Source organism: Osmerus mordax, chromosome 14 (assembly GCF_038355195.1).
Source record: "Osmerus mordax isolate fOsmMor3 chromosome 14, fOsmMor3.pri, whole genome shotgun sequence".
Lineage (NCBI taxonomy): Eukaryota > Metazoa > Chordata > Actinopteri > Osmeriformes > Osmeridae > Osmerus > Osmerus mordax.
In genome coordinates this window covers 14,618,549-14,636,725 of record NC_090063.1, presented here as the reverse complement: position 1 = coordinate 14,636,725, position 18,177 = coordinate 14,618,549, and the positions used below count along the sequence as shown (strand labels likewise).

General features: G+C 44.2%; 3 protein-coding genes across 4 annotated transcripts; 2 read left to right on the top strand and 1 right to left on the bottom strand.

Moving 5' to 3' along the window:
- Positions 1–205: 205 nt before the first annotated feature.
- Positions 206–6,416, top strand: wu:fc21g02. Its single transcript, XM_067250579.1, has 10 exons — positions 206–212; positions 906–951; positions 1,185–1,478; positions 1,664–1,948; positions 4,163–4,374; positions 4,471–4,512; positions 4,613–4,693; positions 4,778–4,939; positions 5,522–5,620; positions 5,707–6,416. Exons 2-10 carry the CDS (start codon positions 906–908, stop codon positions 5,821–5,823), a joined length of 1,338 nt encoding a protein of 445 aa, XP_067106680.1. The 5' UTR covers positions 206–212; the 3' UTR covers positions 5,824–6,416.
- A 5,848-nt stretch (positions 6,417–12,264) lies between these two features.
- tmem176 (transmembrane protein 176) lies at positions 12,265–14,458 on the bottom strand. Its single transcript, XM_067250589.1, has 7 exons — positions 14,333–14,458; positions 13,911–14,049; positions 13,692–13,802; positions 13,520–13,576; positions 13,269–13,421; positions 12,832–12,951; positions 12,265–12,633 (listed from the first exon to the last, which is right to left on the bottom strand). The coding sequence occupies exons 2-7, from the start codon at positions 14,034–14,036 to the stop codon at positions 12,550–12,552; spliced, it is 651 nt and encodes a 216-aa protein (XP_067106690.1). The 5' UTR covers positions 14,037–14,049; positions 14,333–14,458; the 3' UTR covers positions 12,265–12,549.
- A 132-nt stretch (positions 14,459–14,590) lies between these two features.
- si:dkey-9i23.16 (uncharacterized protein LOC571915 homolog) lies at positions 14,591–17,910 on the top strand. 2 transcript variants are annotated; one of them, XM_067250591.1, is made up of 6 exons: positions 14,591–14,752; positions 15,596–15,703; positions 15,911–16,024; positions 16,252–16,308; positions 16,569–16,657; positions 16,898–17,910. In XM_067250591.1, exons 2-6 carry the CDS (start codon positions 15,632–15,634, stop codon positions 16,914–16,916), a joined length of 351 nt encoding a protein of 116 aa, XP_067106692.1. In that variant the 5' UTR covers positions 14,591–14,752; positions 15,596–15,631; the 3' UTR covers positions 16,917–17,910. The 2 variants fall into 2 exon arrangements, with proteins under 2 accessions (XP_067106692.1, XP_067106691.1); XM_067250590.1 differs by having other exon boundaries at positions 16,490–16,657; positions 16,898–17,909.
- The last annotated feature ends 267 nt before the right edge of the window (positions 17,911–18,177 follow it).

The window sequence follows — 18,177 nt, the reverse complement described above, 5'->3', positions numbered from 1 at the left end:
AACCAGGGGGGGTTGGGGGGGCGGGTGCGTGCGAGGCAAATTGTTGTGCAGCTTATACAGGATTTTTTGTCCCTGTCGCTGTCTAGCAACCAACCAGTGCCTCTTTGTACCACCCGCCTTTTTAGCGATGTGATTGACTCGAAACAACATTTTCTACATTTGTTCTTTTTCCCGTGGTTGCAAGTTGAAGGCTATTGGTCATCTACCTTATAGTGAGTAGTTTGATGTTTATTTGTCTTTAAATCGATATTCCGAGATGATGCCGTTCTCACGTACGGAGGCGCCGCCTGCTCGATGAACTGCACTGTAGCCTATAGGCTGTAGTAGGCCTTGGCTTCTGCAAGACAACAACAGTTCTCCAGACTCCAGTTATTCAGATGTTAACGTCACGTTCAGTCAAAACAGGGTTCGGATTGATTTAAAGAGCAAAACATTCCTTAAATCATCACTTAAATTGGCTGATTGATTCAATGGGCACTCTTATCTGTCTCGTCTTAATCAATTCTCTTAAGCAAACCCTGTGTAAATATTTGAACATGCCACATGCTAAAGCCCTTGATGCGAGGTCCACGTTTCAAGTGCAGTGGTTATCATCACTTGCTCATTGGGAATGATCAATTGTTCACTGGGGATTTTACGCATTCGGTTTAGGCCTTCCTGTCCGACGCACAGCGAATTCAAGAGAAGGACTGGTTCTTGTTATGGAAATTTAAACCACATCATGCATACTTTATTTTCAGCAGACTAAGAGAACACCTACACTTCGGAGTGTTTTCTTTTTTTTAAGATTACATGCGTTTTATGCACCCTACGTACTTGTGCTACATAGGCCCATTGATAAGCAACCCAAACTAACCCTAGCACTACTGGTATGATGAATTATTGTTACTCTTTATGTCTCTCAGATGATGTGGTGTGTGTGGATCCTGCTGGGCTCGGCACTCAGTGTGGGTGAGTATGTTCTACCTAAATGTCAAGGCTCACCACCAACTTGTGTCAGCATGTCAAATGAAGCCTTTATTGGGTTGAATCTGTACCGGGTATTCAACAACTGTTAGTAAAGTAATGTCTGTGCAGGTCCTTGGAATATGTTTGTCCAACAGAACAAGTCAGAACAAGATGCCAGGAAAAGCCTCTATTTATTCCCTCTCTATTTATTCTCCCCGCGCCCCGCCATATCTCAGACACCTACACGGTCCGCGACATCCACGAGCGCCTCTCCCATGGGCGCCAGCTGAAGATCTACCTCCCCAAGAGTGTGGACAAGCTGGAGTTCACGCCGGCGAACGAGCCGGGGAAGACGTTCGAGTACTGGACCAGCAGGTCCATGACGAGACTACTACACAAGGGCTACGTGTCGGGCACGGGGAGCGACCGGCGCTGGTACCTGGACCAGGTGACCTTCGATGACGAGGGCACGTACACACAGAAGGACTACTGGAACAAGGAGATCTCCACCTTGAAGGTGGCTGTCACTAGTGAGTGTGTGCCCTCTGTATCTGAGGGAGGGAGGGGGGGGTATTGGTGTCTACAGTGAAAAGAGTGACAGGAGAGAGAGAGAGAGAGAGAGAGAAAAAAGACACCCCCAAGCCATTATTTACACAGTTCCTTCATATTTTCCTCTGTCTCTCACTCTGCCCCCCCCCCCCCCCCCCCCCTCCAGCTAGGCATGACTACATCAAACGGGTGGCGGGCCAGTCTCTTTACATCTCCCTGGAGGGAATCCACCTGGAAGGCGCCACTCTGAGCTTCTCAGGGGAGGGCGCCAATGTAACGCTGGTCCAAGATGGCTCCCCAGTGTCCCGCGACCTGCCCAACTACTACGACCGTGTCAAAACCCACTCGGCCAAAATCGAGATCACCAACGTGAACACGTCAGACGTGGGCTACTACACGCTGAAGGACCGCAGGGACAGAGAAGTGTCAGTGAACCGGATGGAGCTCGTAGGTAGGTGCTGTAGGCTGCCATGGAGTCACCATGGAGTCACTATAGGGTTGCCATGGTGTCACAATAGGGCTATTATGGAGTCACTATAGGGTTGCCATTGTGTCACAATAGGGCTATTATGGAGTCACTATAGGGTTGCCATGGTGTCACAATAGGGCTATTATGGAGTCACTATAGGGTTGCCATTGTGTCACAATAGGTCTATTCAGGAGTCACTATAGGGTTGCCATGGTGTCACAATAGGGCTATTATGGAGTCACTATAGGGTTGCCATTGTGTCACAATAGGGCTATTATGGAGTCACTATAGGGTTGCCATGGTGTCACAATAGGGCTATTATGGAGTCACTATAGGGTTGCCATTGTGTCACAATAGGGCTATTATGGAGTCACTATAGGGTTGCCATGGTGTCACAATAGGGCTATTATGGAGTCACTATAGGGTTGCCATTGTGTCACAATTACCCCTTTTCCACCAAAGTGAAAAGGGAGCTAGTTGGGAGCTGCTGCTAGAGCTGGTTCAATTTGCGAGCCGTCTAAGAACCGGTTTGCTTTTCCAAAGGCTAGAGAGCCACCACAGAGCCAGGTCTTACGTCACTGTATACGTCTCATCTTTCGGAGACTGAAGAGAATGAATTGAGATGCAGGTTGACTTTTGCTGTATAGTACATTTAGTCATTTAGCAGACGCTCTTATCCAGAGCGACTTACAGTAAGTACAGGGACATTTCCCGAGGCAAGTAGAGTGAAGTGCCTTGCCCAAGGACACAACGTAATTTGGCACGGCCAGGACTCGAACCGGCAACCTTCTGATTAATAGCCCGATTGCCCTAACCGCTCAGCCATCTGACTCCCTGCTTGTGTATTATACATTTGTGTTAAATATACGCTCATACTTAATAAAGTTCAAAACAAACTCAAAATTTCATGTCATTTGGATTATGATCAAATGCAGCAACTAGTGTCTGCACTGCACTGAGATGCTAGCTAGGTAGGTTATCGAAAAGTCGGAGCAAATTAGCCGTTTCATCAATAAAATAAGCAAATTTTCAGCGACTACACTGCCCACTTCTCGTCAGATGCAGAATTACACGTACCGTTGAGCTGAAACATGAATAGTAAAAACGTATAGAAATGGTGGTCAAAGGATTCTGTTCGTCTTGTTGGTCACGGTAACCACGCCCCAAGCTGTTCTTACTTCTAGACCAGGTGGTGCTACTTAATAACCACTTTCCCTGGTTCAGAGCCGGTTCTTAGGCTGTCGAAAGAGAAAGAACTGGTTCGAGATTAAGCACTGGCTCCGAACCAGCACCCAAAATGCGTTGGTGGAAAAGGGGTAAATAGGGCCACTATGGAGTCACTATAGGGTTGCCATGGTGTCACAATAGGGCTACTATGGAGTCACTATAGGGTTGCTATAGGGCTGCTAGGGAGTCTTTATAGAGTTCCTATCAAGTCTGTATGGAGTCACTATGGGTTACTATGCAGTCACTAGGGCTACTATAGAGTCACTATAGAGTTAGTATCGAGTCAGTATAGTCACTATGGAGTCTCTCAAGAGCAACTATAGTCTTTCTGTCACGGAGGACACCCCGAGGAGTGGCAGGTGGAAAATAGACAGTGACTGGCTGAGGACATATGAACTCTACATGGACACAGGCTAAGCCTATTTTTAGCCTCCATCCCCTCCCCCCCCCCATTCCACTCTGACTTCAAAGTTCTGTTGAGATTTACTAAAACATTCTTGGAGAGTATAGACAAACAGCTATCTTGATTATTCACTGAGTTTATACATAATGGTAAAATGGATACAGCAAAACCAGATGCTACTCCAAATTTTCCCTCAAAACAGTTTCTTAGGTAGAGGGAAAGTATTGTTCTAGTGGACTATCCTTAAAACATTGATTGCACAGCAGGAAACAGAAACCAATGTATCCAAACTCTATTATTATGTTGTTTCCAGCCATCAACCTTGTTTCGCAAGTAGGCACAGCAAGTAATTAGTAATTACATGTTTGAATTTAATTGAGAATGTTTGTTCCAGACACTATTTCAGCATCTCTTACACCTCCCCCAGCCCTTCCCCTCTACCCCCTCTCTCTCCAACCCCCCCCCCCCCCCCATGCTCCCATTGTTGAAACTGATGTGTTTATTAGATTGAACACTTTTGCTGTTCTTCCCAACCTGTTACTCACACATATCTCCCTCCCTCCTAGATCACCTTGACGATACAGATGGGAACCCCCTCATGGCCCTCCTGCTGCTGCTGGGGATCCCAGCAGGAATCTGCTGCTGCTGCAGGAAGAAGATTTTCAAACGCAAGCCCGCCACCACCACCTTCCAGGCCCAAGGCTCCCCTGAGAATGCGCCTCTCCCGCCCGCCTATGGAACACCTACAGGGGGGGTTTCTGTTGGACCTGGCGGCCCAGTAAGAGAGTTGCTGTTTACCGGGGGGTGGAAAAGCAGACTGTGTGTGCGCGTGCAGCTATGTAATGTTTTTTCTAATTGCAATGTTCTGTTACAGGTGTACTACCACAACACTGGCCCCGCTCAGGACCCTAACATTGTAAGTTTACGACATTTTAATAACATCGTTGCACTTTTGTTGTTAGTACTGTAGTACTGTTATTACAGTATGATCACGAGACGTGTGTGTTTGTGTTCAGGGGTACCCGGGTATGGGTCCAACCGTCCACCCACCCCCGAATCCCGGCATGCCTGGACCCCAGTGGAATGGTCCTCCTCCAGTGAGTCTGAGTCTACGTCTTACTTTCTCTTGCTCTCTTCCTGAAACCCCTCATGTTTTTTTGTCTGTGTTTTTTTTCTCCTAGGCCATGAATCCAGTCTACCCCACCCAGGACCCAATGTACCCCCCCGCCCAGCCCCCCCAGTGGAACGGTCCACCCCCCGCCCAGCCCCCCCAGTGGAACGGTCCACCCCCCGCCCAGCCCCCTCAGTGGAATGGCCCACCCCCCGGCCCTGGGGCCCCTATGGTACGGCCCAACCTTGCTTCTCTTGATGTTCCGTCTAATACCCTACTCTGCTGCTACTACTGTATTCAACTCTACCCTACTCTAATGTGCTCTGTTCTACTTTACTTTATACCACTCTGCCCTACTCTACTCAACCAAATCTATATTCCGCTGTTTTAATAATACTCATTTTTTATTGGCTGTTCTACGATGTTCCATTGATTTGCTTTGAGGATGAGACATTCTAACGCCAGTCTATATTTTGTTCTAACTAAGCAGTACTACCCCGGAGCTCACATGGTATGTTCCTGTTGTCAGTTCTCCTCACATATCTGTAGTGGGTGTGTGTTTCGTGTTTATTTCAGTGTTTCTCAAACACGTCTGTCTGTGGGCCGGAACCAGTCAGTAGTGAGAGACCTGTTGGTGCATAGAATGTCTTTAGATCATTTTTTATACAATTAATTCTTTTTTTCTTGAGTGTATGTGTGAGTGCTAAATTCACCATCGACCCATCTTCTATGTCTCACCCATACAGCACAGTACCAGAGCTTCTGTAAGTGCTTCTGGTGTTAATTGTGACTAAGTGTGTGTGTGTGTGCGCAGGGCTATGCTCCAGTGATGTACAGCAGCCCACCCCCCATGGCTGAACCAGCGAAGGTGTCTCCTACTGATCCTCTCCTCGCTCATCCTCCACCTGTACAGGTACACACATACCAACACACACACACCCACCCACCCACCCAGACACACACACACACATTAGTTGACCAGAGTGTCCCACTCCACAGAATGTCCCGGTGTCGTCCCTCCAGCCACCCGTACCCCCTCCGACAGCCCCTGTCACCGCAGACAACGCTTACCAGTTCCAGATCGAGAAAGGAAATAGCTCCAGCAACTTCCTGTAGGCTTTGGGAGGTGGGGTAGCTCTTCCTGTTATGACTCTGTCCGAATACCCTTCTACGTCTCCTTTCCTCAACACCTTTCCTTGATTCCTACGTCCAGTGTATAGATGCAGAAGTCACTTCCAACAGCTGCTGCAGAAGGACACGAGGAAAGGAGCGTTTCAGAGTATTAGGACAGACTTTGGAAGAATGTAACTGTGGCAAGGGCCAGATGTTTCATATGAGCAGACCCCGAATTCTTTGGAATGAGAGGTCAGGTGAGGAATATCTTGATTTTAAATGTGTAGCCTTACATTTTGTAACGTATCCTTTTTTAAAACCTGGTTGTCCGACGGTGTCAGAACACGTGTCAAAACCTTCCAACTGCCTTTTAAGATGATGTGATCACCTGACCATTGAGGAAGAAAAAAAAACTAAAACAACCACCAATCATCCAATTGAGCATTTTATCAAAATCAATCACTCATCCAATCAGATCACAAACTGGTGACCATCTGTCCACTCAGGACTCACCAAGGCTTACTTTCAGCCAATACAATAGCTACTTTCTGTATATCAATAAGAAAACCGATGAATAAATGTAACTAGGATCATCATGTCTTCTATCACATTTTGTCGTGTTTACATTATGCATGTGCCACTCCTTACTGATAGTACTATTGCCATGTAAACAGGGTGTGCATTATCTGATAGGTCAATCACCTTCAGGAAGCTTTATGAAAGAGCCTGTGGGAAGTTACTGTCATAGCTGGTGCTCTAATGCGTGGGCACTGTTGTATGGTGACAACAATACTGGAAGTACCCATATCCTGTCCTGGCTACACAACCAGACCACAGAACAGACTCTTCCTCGAACACAGGTCCATCGGTCAAGCTGGCCGTCAATCCAAAACACCATTGAATTCAGTTAGTCGTTATTATAAAGGTCTAAAATTACAGACTATTTGTTTACAGACAAAGTAGTTGTCTCTACCGCCGATCCGTCTCGGATGAACCTCAAGCCATTAAATGTCTGCACGTGAGTGTCTCAAATGCAGATGAGTCTCGGTAGTAGGAGGAGTAGTAGCCCTGAAGTTGTGGAGACGGTGCCTTCTAGTCTCTAGCTGTTTGGCAACATGTACACATGTTCAAATTACCAACTGGTCAGGGCCAAGACAGGAATGTGTGTAGTCTGTTTCATCCTCAAACCAGCGTCTTCAATATGGTGCAGAACTGTCGTATGGCGGAGGAAAGGGAAGATTGAGGAGTCAGGAATATCTGAATGAAGAGAGATTATGTGGTGACTGTTTCATGAACAACATAGGCTATACAATAGGGCCCAGTGAAATTTTACGACGAATTCCTGACGACGCCAATTGGTGATGGCTGATTGAGGTGTGGAGCGTTCCGACATTCCTGTCACCACTGAGACTATCCAAGACCCAATGGCACTTGCTAGTCTTCAAGGAAGTCAGCATTCTACCTCTGTGTCCCTTCATTCTCCATATGTTCTTATGCTTTCTTGAGGTGCACTCCCCTCTCCTGTGTTAAGAGGACTGGATATGTGTATGTGTAAACTAGGCCTAGTGTCCGCTATTTTGCATCGACCTATCCCATACTTTCAGGTTCTTCAGTGATACAAAACATCTCAAGTTAAACCAAATAAACTACTTTATTTCCAGTTCTATTCTAACTCGTTGTATACACAGTGTGTATATATCACTATATTTCTCTACCAATCCATCTGTGTACTGTTTCGCACAATAATACATTTTCTCCATGACAACCCTGTGTTTATGTAATTTTCTGGTGTGTTCATCAGGATCCAGAATCCTTGACGCAGTCTTGAAAACTCATTGTATTACGTGTATGAAACTGCAAAACAACCACTTTTTATTTATTTTCATAAACTTTAAAGTTAATGTACTGTATAAATTGCCAATTTTGTAGAACATAGGAAGTATGTACTGTTTGTGTTTATGAATATATGTCTTGCCTTGTATGTCATTGTTACTGGGGTCTAAAACGGCAGTTTCACAGATGCAGCAGACCTGGGTGGGGTTTCAAATAGCTGACTGGGGTGTGTTTGATTTCTCTCCTCTTGCATGCAGTGAGCACTTTCACACCTTATCCACTGGTTCAACTGTGCCTTGTAGACTAAATCAAACATACACTGTAATCCAAACTTTGCCCGGGTCTAGTAGGTATAATGGAGTGATTTTAACACTGTGTATATTCCTAAAGAATGTTCCATTCGTTTTTATTCTGTGTATCAATAGCATCCATATACTTTAGAAGATACATATCCACCACAATAAAGAGTAGAAACCAAACCTATGGTGTCGACAGTATCTGTCAATAATGCTTTATTCACACTTTACAAATCCAAGAACTTTATTTTGTACTACAGAACATAAAAAACAGTTAAACAAGAGTACCCTTTCTCCTCTTCTGCAATATCACAATTCCTCTCCATCCCTCCATCTTCCTCTCCAGTTCGATCCCTCACTCCTCTATCCTCCTCCGCTCCATCTCTCTCACTCGTCTTTCCAAAGCTCTCACTTGTTCCTCCAGATGGGCGGTCTTCTCCACTGCAGAGCCCGCCCCCGGCTGTCCAATGCCCAATAAGATGCAGAGGCACCCCAGGCCAGCCAATCGCAGTGCAGTGGTCTGTGTCTCAGCGTTGCTGTCGCTCAGGATGAGGCCAAACAGACCCAAGACCGCGCTCAGTTTCAGCAGCCACAAGACCCGCCTCAGTGTGGACGCAACCAATCGTAGGGCCATGGACAGCAGCCAGTAGCCAATGAGGGCCAGCAGAACCCATTGGCCAATATTAACCACACTCTCCGGGGTGATGTGGTCTAAATACAAGTCAACTAGGGCACAGAGAAAGGGAGGGAGTGAAAAAGAGAAATTAATTGAACAAAAGAACAGTTAAATTTTCCCCCACACATTTAGTATGTCTCAAACCCTTGTTTCTTTACTAGTCACCATGTTCCCTTTCCATGGATCTGATTAGGGAACACACATACTGATAGACGGCCGCATTCAGCTGAAGAGTTGTCCAGGGACTCTATAGGTTTGGACGTTAATGACTGAACCATGAGGTGAAAATAGTTTATGTATCTGTGTGGGCACCTTCATGAACAGCCTTCTCATGCCAACAACCTCGTCTCATGTCAACCAGGATGTGTTGTGCAATACAGACGTAGATTATCTCCTCTCAGTCAGTCAGTGGGGCAGGGCATGACAGGGCAGACTGCATATTTCGAAGGTCAGTTAGGATACACCTTTATACCAGGGGCGTCGTTAGACCCTTTTTACTGGGGCACGTGCCCCAGTATAAATCTGCTGTGCCCCAGTAAAATCTAAAGTTTGAGTTTGAACAATTTACTTTATTAGTCAGTGCATTCATTTAGATTGATAATCCTGGAAAAAATAAACGCAGTATGCCAATCAACGCTTGTAAAAGTGTTTAACTGAAAAAATAAAAACGTATGCACGCAGAATTCCATGTCAGTGCGCTCTTCTGATCTGGCCTATCAGATCTGATCTGGCCTATCAGATCTGATCTGGCCTATCAGATCTGATCTGGCCTATCAGATCTGATCTGGCCTATCAGATCTGATCTGGCCTATCAGATCTGATCTGGCCTATCAGATCTGATCTGGCCTATCAGATCTGATCTGGCCTATCATTTAGATAGTTTCTAAATAATAGGCCTACCGATCATCTATTTTGACTAAAACATAAAAACAATATTACATGAAGCTCAAAAAAACAGTATTTGCACTCAAATGAATGCAAAAAAAAATTGTGCGCTCGCATTAACTATTGATGTCCCTGCCAAAGCTGATATTTGCCTCCCTGAACTGTTGTATAGTGGGTTAAGCAAGGGGAGTTTCTATAGCCTAGTAGTGCATTGTGCGCAGCAAGCTTAAAAGAAAAAAAGGGATATGAATAGGGGCCTGTGCCCCAGTAGAGTTTTATGTCTAACAACGCCTCTGCTTTATACCCTCTGGTCTCTAGCTCTTTGGATAATAGCAACGTCAACACCATTTTGAAGGACTTGTTGGACTGGTTTGTCTGAACTGTGTGTGAGTGGTGTTTGGGTAGTTCGGCACAGAGTTGTCAGTGACTAGGTTAACTTGCATGGCCTAATTTCCTGTAGGTTATCGGGTATCACAGGTGATAGTGATTGATGGGATGTTATTTATAACGTTTGTACCCTCCACTCCTGCTGCCCTGAGAAGTTGTGTCAGGTACTGTGAAGTCACAGTCAGCGCCGAGGCCAGCCCCCCAGCTACAGTCCACACCACCTGAGACAGACTCTAGAGAAGGAGGGAGGCAGGGATACAAATGAATGAGTTGTAATGGGTACTGGGGCAGAAGTACAAGGACGTCGACAATGGTATCCATCACAATCTCATGAACCAATAAATGCTGTCTTAAGGTGCCATTTCACCCGGAAATACTTACCTGTACCGCATTGGCCTACCTGATGCATGCATATACTGGCTATTTTCTTACTAATAAAACAGCTGCTGGTAATTCTTTTAAGTTGCAAACGACGCTTTCTTACCTTTTGTACAGCCTTTAGCGTCCGTGCACCGACAAGGTGCACTACATAGCTATGTGCTTCCTCGGACAGATCGGTGAGTGTTTCCCATAAACCGCCCGTCCGTTCGGAATACATGGACGATTTCTCAAACGTACTATGGCCAGAAGTAAACATGAATAGAAAACAGAAAAAAAAGCAAAATACACGTAGGAAGTTCACTTTTTTCGGTTTCACGTCACTGCAAGCCAAGCAACCCATTTTGAGAGCGTTCGAAGTATTGAGAGCGTAGTAAAATGTAAAAAAAAGACCATCTAACAGTGACAATTAAAAAAGACAAAGGGGTACTGGTATGTACAACCAACTATATAATTCCCAGGGGGCTGTATCCAAACCAGACAAAAGTTTTCCTTTCCCTTTAGTGGAAAAGCAACGTCAGCGAACGCACTCGGCGTAAGGTTGCCATCTACAGTACGGAAGAGGAAAGTGAAGAATTGCCTGTTTTTTAAGCTTAAAGCTGGTGTAGGCAAGTTTAGCTAAAATAGCTATTTTAGCTTCTATTCCAAAGATTCAACCCATAATTGCCCACCCCCTCCCTTCAAAGCCACTCCCAGAAACACATGAACGCACTACCTGACTACAGAGCTGTCGGGAGACTAGTCCAAGAGAGAGAGAGCTTGAGAGAGAAGCATGTTTTGAATTACCTCATGTTGCATTTACATGTAACACACACAACATTATTATAATGAATATAAACATAGCTAAGGTGAGTACTCACTGCTTTTAAGCAAGCATATTAGATTTGGGAAATTCTATTGAGTTTTAACTTTCTGGTGAGCTATCAACAGCTGGCTGTGGTAATGTTAGCAGTACAGTTATCAGTCAAGTGCAGGGGGAGAGTGCGTGCAGGTAGGTAGGTAGACAGACAGGTAGCCTGTCCAATCATTAATCTCTTAATGATTGTGTTTATTACAGTCCTGAGACGGCCACACATGTCGGATTGATTTCATATTACCGTCAAACCTTTAGATGTATTGGTTGCTATCAAGATGTAAAGTTTATTTCGGCCAATATGACAAAGTGCTTCTCAACAACATTGCCTACACCATCTTTAAGTATGCCAATACGTAGAATGTGTAACAAATACACCGAAAATACCAAGATTTTCAACAACATCCTTTAGCATTATTTCAGTAGTTTATGCAAGCCAGAATGTTTTCTTACTATTCTGATTCACAACTCTTACTGCATGTGCTGTCATATGACGAAACACCACTAAATGAAAACATGAGTACTTTGTAAGGGCAGCTGCAGTTCCTACTAAAAATACAAAGTTAAAGACAAGCAGCTAAAGTTGCCAGCAATGGTTAGTGTTCTGTGTGGGGTTCAGGCCTTCATCTCCCTTTTAATGAGAGAAAAAGAGAGCCTGTAACAGTAACAGGCTGTGTGTGTCAGATATGGAGTGTGTGCCAGGATCCAGGAACAATGTGCTTGTGATAACTGCATGAAAGAATCCTTGTCTCTTTGCATGAAGTCTGGACTCCATCAAATATCCAGAATAAAGTGGGGAAAGAGGAAGGGCCTGTGAAGGAATAAATGAATCTGGAATAGGTCAGTGGGTCAACAGCTGAATGCTGCTGCGGTTCCCAGATTGTTCCAGCCTGTTATGTTCATAGCCCCTCCCCATTCTGTTCTTGGAATAGTGGTGTCCTCCACTCCTCTGAGGATTCCAAAGCTCACGATTGGCCTTGGCGCATGACTTTACACAAATTCAACCACTTTGGAATTCACTGAGGGGTGTGGATTAGTGCGTACCAAATATAAACAGGAAAGGGGGAGAAATCAAGGTGAAAGACCACATGTCCAAGCTTCACCACGGTGAAGAATAGAAGACATTTCTGCAATCGTTTTGATGTATTCTCTGTTTATTTTAATGAAAATATAAACGTACAAAAAATATGATGTGTATTGATCAGTTACAAAAAAAAATAGAAAACAAGGCGTTAATGTTTAATCACATGGCGTAATAACAAGTATTGTGTGTTGGTAGATGATAATGGTGCTCATATTGAATCTTGGCACAGAAGCAGTTTATAGGTCAATAACAATCAAAGTTCGAGGCTGAGGTGGAAGTTAGTCGCCATCATCTCCTTTAAGATGCCAGCCTTGTAATGGGGAATGTTCCAAAGTATTTACGTGTCACTAGCTGTGATAGGTCGATTGAAGTCAGGGAGCACAGAGTCTGTTGGAGTCGCGGGAACAGTTTGAGTGAGAGACTGGAGAGGGGAGAGAGAGAGAGAGAGAGAGAGAGAGAGAGAGAGAGAGAGAGAGAGAAGGGATGGGGAAGAGGAGGGAATGAGAGCAACAGAAAGACAAGCACATTTAGATGCTTCTTCTCTTGGATGACAAGCCACACACATAAACAACACGATGATGCAAGTGATGTTACAGCGACAACTGTCTTTATCTCTTACGTCGTAATGCCGTCCGATGTTCCTTCTCTCCTTGAAGAGGTTGATGGAGAGGACGCATGAGATGGTGGTCTGGATGATGGTGAAGAGAGCAAGTGATGACTTTAGACTCCTGTTCAGTTCCTGGGAGAAATCAGGGAGTCAGATGGCTGAGCGGTTAGGGAATCGGGCTATTAATCAGAAGGTTGCCGGTTCGATTCATTTCGGTGCCAAATGTGTCCTTGGGCAAGGCACTTCACCCTACTTGCCTCAGGGGAATGTCCCTGTACTTACTGTAAGTCACTCTGGATAAGAGCGTTTTCTAAATGACTACATGTAAATGTAAGGAGAGAACACAAAACTAGAACAGGTGTGACCAGGAATATTTTTTATATTGCCTTTTTTTGGAGGGGGGGGGGGGGCCGTCACATTAACACATTGAACTACAGCCCCAACAGTACCTCATTGTGTGCCTGGTCAATACATTCACTTTCATCATCTTTCTCTTTTGGGCATGTTATTTGAAGGTTGATGCTGAGATCCACCACGTAGAAGATGAGGGCTAGGAGGGACAATAAGATGACTGCACTGGTCATCAGCAAACACACCCCTACCTGGACACAGAGAAGGGAGGGGAGGGGGGGGTCAAAGGTCAAGATTGAGAAAGACTATAAAGAAAGTAGGGAAGTTTGTGTGTTGTACTTCGACTCACTATCTTCATATTAGTGTGTTTATCCATCCTTATGGCGACTGCCCCAGCTGCTATGAACTAGTGACATAAAAACAAGTGATCAGAGTGCATCATATGCATTGGAATTAAGAAGACATGGGAAGGATAATGAGGTGAGAGAATGTGTGTGCGTGTGTGTGTGTGTGTGTGTTACCGACAGACCGCTCCACCAGGGCACACCAAAGTTCACACACACTGTGAACTCAGTGAAGAGGAGGGGAATAGAGTAGGACATCACAATCACTCCCAAAATGACCTGGGAGACCTGAAACATGCACAAACACGCACTTTATTATGTGCACTCGCATTGCCCACCAAGCCATTGTATTTCAATGATGGAACTAAAGAATGGCCATCTCCGTGCGCATCTCACTCCTAATGCCTTCGGCTCCCCTTTCTGGATGCTTGCTTTCAGCACTTGCGTTCTGTCAAACAACTTATCCGCGTTGATATCAGTTGTCACGCTCACGGTCAGGTCCCTCGAGACCGTCACAGCCATTCGTACCGGAGTTCTGTTCATTAGAGAGTTATTTAGTGCGATGCACAACCGAATCAAGCTGACCGATGGTTCTACTTTTTAGGGTTAGGGTGGGCCTTGTTTAGTGTTTGTATTTTCCGTAATTACAGTTAGGATGTCGATAGAAAACAAATCTGAATTCTCAGAATTATCCTGGACAGTTTAAACAATATTGTTCTATTTATTCATTTTAACAGACTGTCATATGTCAAACATTAAACTGTTATCACCAGGCTATTGCCTACGCAATACGCATTTGTTTTGGATAATGATCTTACCTTTCTTCTCAAGAGTAAAAAACACACAAAAATCGTTTAAATGGTCCAAGTGTCTGAAAGTTGCAATTTGAAAAGCGAACTGTGAAATATTTCGCAACCCAGTCAAGTCAGTATGTCCTTTTGTCAGTCTCCGCCTGCTTTTTGGCATCAATATAATGTTACTATAATAGGGATGTTTGGTTTTTCACACTGCTTTAGGGGAGAGTCCAAAGGACTCGATAAGTGGCCCAGCATTGCGCGGTGGTTGACACAAAACGAACGTCCTTGTATTGCAGCGTCCCCTCCCTTCAAGAGACCCCACAACGTTTGGGAGAAGAAATGGCTATTCCACTGTAAACCTTTAGTGGTCCTTAGGAAGAGTACAACGCTTATTTTGGTATTCGCAGTCACTTTCTACTGAGATACAGTCAACAGTTAAAGGTAGGATAAATCCAAATCCATCGCTGAACGATAATGAAAACTATAAGAAAGTTATTACTGCGTTATCTTCCGAATACAAATGAAGAGTTTATGCTAGATACGATCAATCTTTCTTTGAAAAAATAAACACGTCAGTAATGAGGATTAATGGATTTAAACAACATTATCAACAGGTTTTTGCTATTTAATTTATGGGGCATCATGCTTATCTTCAATTATTGGGACGCAGCGTCAGTTTAGTTTTAAATGTACTGGACTCCTATCCATGTAAATGTACTGGAGATCAGATTATCATCTTCACCCTATAGATCTGCTATTCAACCATTTAAAATATATATATATAAATAATTCTAGAAGGAACAGTAAGGAACAAATTTGGAGTAGGGGTCTTTCGTTGTCAATACCTCCCCCCCCCCCCATCACCTCCACCCCCGCTTCATTCTGTCCTGTCCTCCCTCTCCCTCTAGTCCTCCCTGTCTCCTGCATTGTCCTCCATCTTTGGCCCCTCCTCCTTTCTCCTCCCTCACATCCGTTTCTCATATAGCAGCATTCCAATATTTCCTAGGGAATGTAGACACATGGTTTTCATTAAGAAACACTCTTTTCTCTGTCCCTTCTCTCTCTCTTTTCAACCGTGTACACTCACTGCTTTTCTCCTTCAACAACAGCCACAACGTTTTTTCTTCTTCTGGAACCAGCTCTGGAAATTGATCTTGACCTTTGCACTCAGAGAGCAAAGCAGATGGACAGTGTCTGCTCATGCAGAATCTTCATCAGTGGTGTCTGACAGTTGTGTTTCCCTCTTGCTTCTCTTCTCCTCTGTGTACCACTGCTCTCCTCTAGTCTCCTCTCCGCCCCCTGCCACTCTTCTCTAGGATCATGGCGTCGGGGGAACCAGCTGGCCCCAGGCTGCAACGTCTTTTCCTGCATTTCGATCCTGAGGCTGCTGGCGTAAGACACACATTCGCACGCACACGAACGCGCACACACACACACACATTTTATAGTGTTATAGACCTGGATCGTGGCTGTATTAACTGTATGCCTATTTTATGTCTCACCTGAAAGTACCAATCTGTACCGAACTCCATTATGTAGCTCTGGTGACTGCCAATCAGAGAGCAGACTCTGAGGTGCAGTTCTGTATGTGTCCACCAGGTGGTGACAATCCTGCTGGGGCTCTTCCAGGTGCTGCTCTCTGTGCCACTCTACCACATGCCCATCAGCCTGCCAAAACACTCTTTCCTGGTCCCACTCATCATCGGTTTTGTGGTGAGCTCCTGATAGGTTAGAAGCCATGTTCGGCCTGCCTCCTGATAATTACATAATTTCCTGTGGTCCATTAAATCAGGGGCTGACTTTTCATTGGTTCACCTCAAATCAGAACTTACTTTTAGGGTAAAGTAGAACTATTATTCCTACTCTCTTTCACATTCTTTCCTTTCTCTCCTATCTGCCTGAGACTCTCCCTCTTTCTTTCTCTTCTCGTTCTCTGTTAGATTGTGGCAGCAGGAGCATTTGTTGTAGCCAATGAGAAAAGCCCCAACAGACAGCTGGTAAGATGTTCAACAGTGGTGGGAAATGTCATCACATTTTTAGAAGCCTGCTAAATCTCCCTTCTCGTCCCTCCTCTCCTGGTCCCTCCCCACATTTCCCCTCTGCTTCATCTCTTTGATATTGCTTGTAAAAAAGGGCTATGATACATTTTTATTTGATCAATTCCTCTCCCCTTCACAGTTAAAAGGATGTGCCTACAGTAACATAGCCGGCCTGTTGGGGGCGATGCTGGCATTCTGTGTGTATGTGGTCTCCATAGTGTCCCTGGAGCCTGAGCCTGAACGCTGTGAAAATGTTCACAACCAACCCTGGAATGGAACTAGAGAGTGTCCTTCGGACTACCTTGAAGTAAGTGTCTTTTACATGTGTGTGTTTAAATAGTGTGTGTGTTTGTTTGAGAGACAGTAAGAACTGTCAGACAGATGTGAATTTGTCCTTAAAGACCGCTTTAGCCAACTAAACCAACAACTAATCAGAAAGCATTATATTTCAAATGAAGAGTGAGTTCAACCGTTTTTTTTTTTATCACACCTGTGGGCGGGAGGTCTTTGTATTATTCTGTCATTGTGTCCTCCATCTCTCTTCCAGACGTTCTTTACTGGGGTGAACGTGCTGCTGCTGTTCTACAACATCGGCGCTCTGGTTCTTCACTCTCTCCTCTCCGTCTCCAGTTACAAAGCTCTTAAGGGTTACTGACATACAGGCGCATATAATCCCATACACACATCCAATGCACAAATGCAATCACACACACCAAAAAGTGACGTTCTGACAAAAACTGATACCCGTCCCCAGTAAAGATATTTAAACTGGTAAAAAGGACTGTATTGGTTATATCCAGGGCACAGAACAGGTGAAATAATGCACTCATTATTGTAAAAGAGGTGTATCTAGTTTCCAAATATAGGCATTTAACAACGAAAGACACACCAAACACATACAAAACATCAGGAACAATCTTTAAGTATTGCCTATAATCCTGTAAATGTAATGCCTGATCACGCTAAACTACACTTCTTTTGCCACATTCATTACAAGAAACGTTTAAGTTTCACAAAGAAACGTTTTTTTTCTTACCATGGACATAAAGTTACCTGTATTTGTATGTTCGCACTGTTTGACCCAGATACAAGCAGCTGGATACACTGGGCGATACAGCACCTGCGAACGCCAGTATCTTGGCAGAAAGTCTCTTTTCGCCACAACACTGGCTTTGCACACACGTACATTTACCTAATTACAACATTTTCATTATTTCAAAAAGTTTATTATATAAGTATAATAAACTTCACCCTGTAGATCTGCTATTCAACCATTTAAAAAAATATATATAAATAATTCTAGAAGGAACAGTAAGGAACTAATTTGGAGTAGGGGTCTTTCGTTGTCAATACCTACATTTTTATACCTTCGACTCTTTTCTCATAAAAAAACACCCACAGTATAGCCTATTTTTTTAATAGTTTATATACGGAATAACTACTTATATAATAAACTTTTGGAAATAATGAAAATGTGATTTTGGATTTCTATTAATTGTGTTAAAATGCTGTAAAACTTAGACCTATCTTTGCAAAATTATATAGGCGTATTTCTTTGAGCATAATGTTCTTTCCATGAATTTGTCCTCCACTTGGTTTATTATAAATCTTTTTAATTTATAGAGCCTTGTTAAGTTTCTTCGCAAGCAGTCGTGTTCGAAGGCTAGGAACTTAACAAATATTTGCCATTGACACAAATGTTCCGATGTTTAGTTTTCAGGTTCCTCCCTTCTGGCGTTAAGGTAGAGTTCTGTCATGTAGGGGTTTCCCTTGCAATCAGCTGAGCCATGGATCATACCATTATTCCAGGACATAGGTAAATTGCTA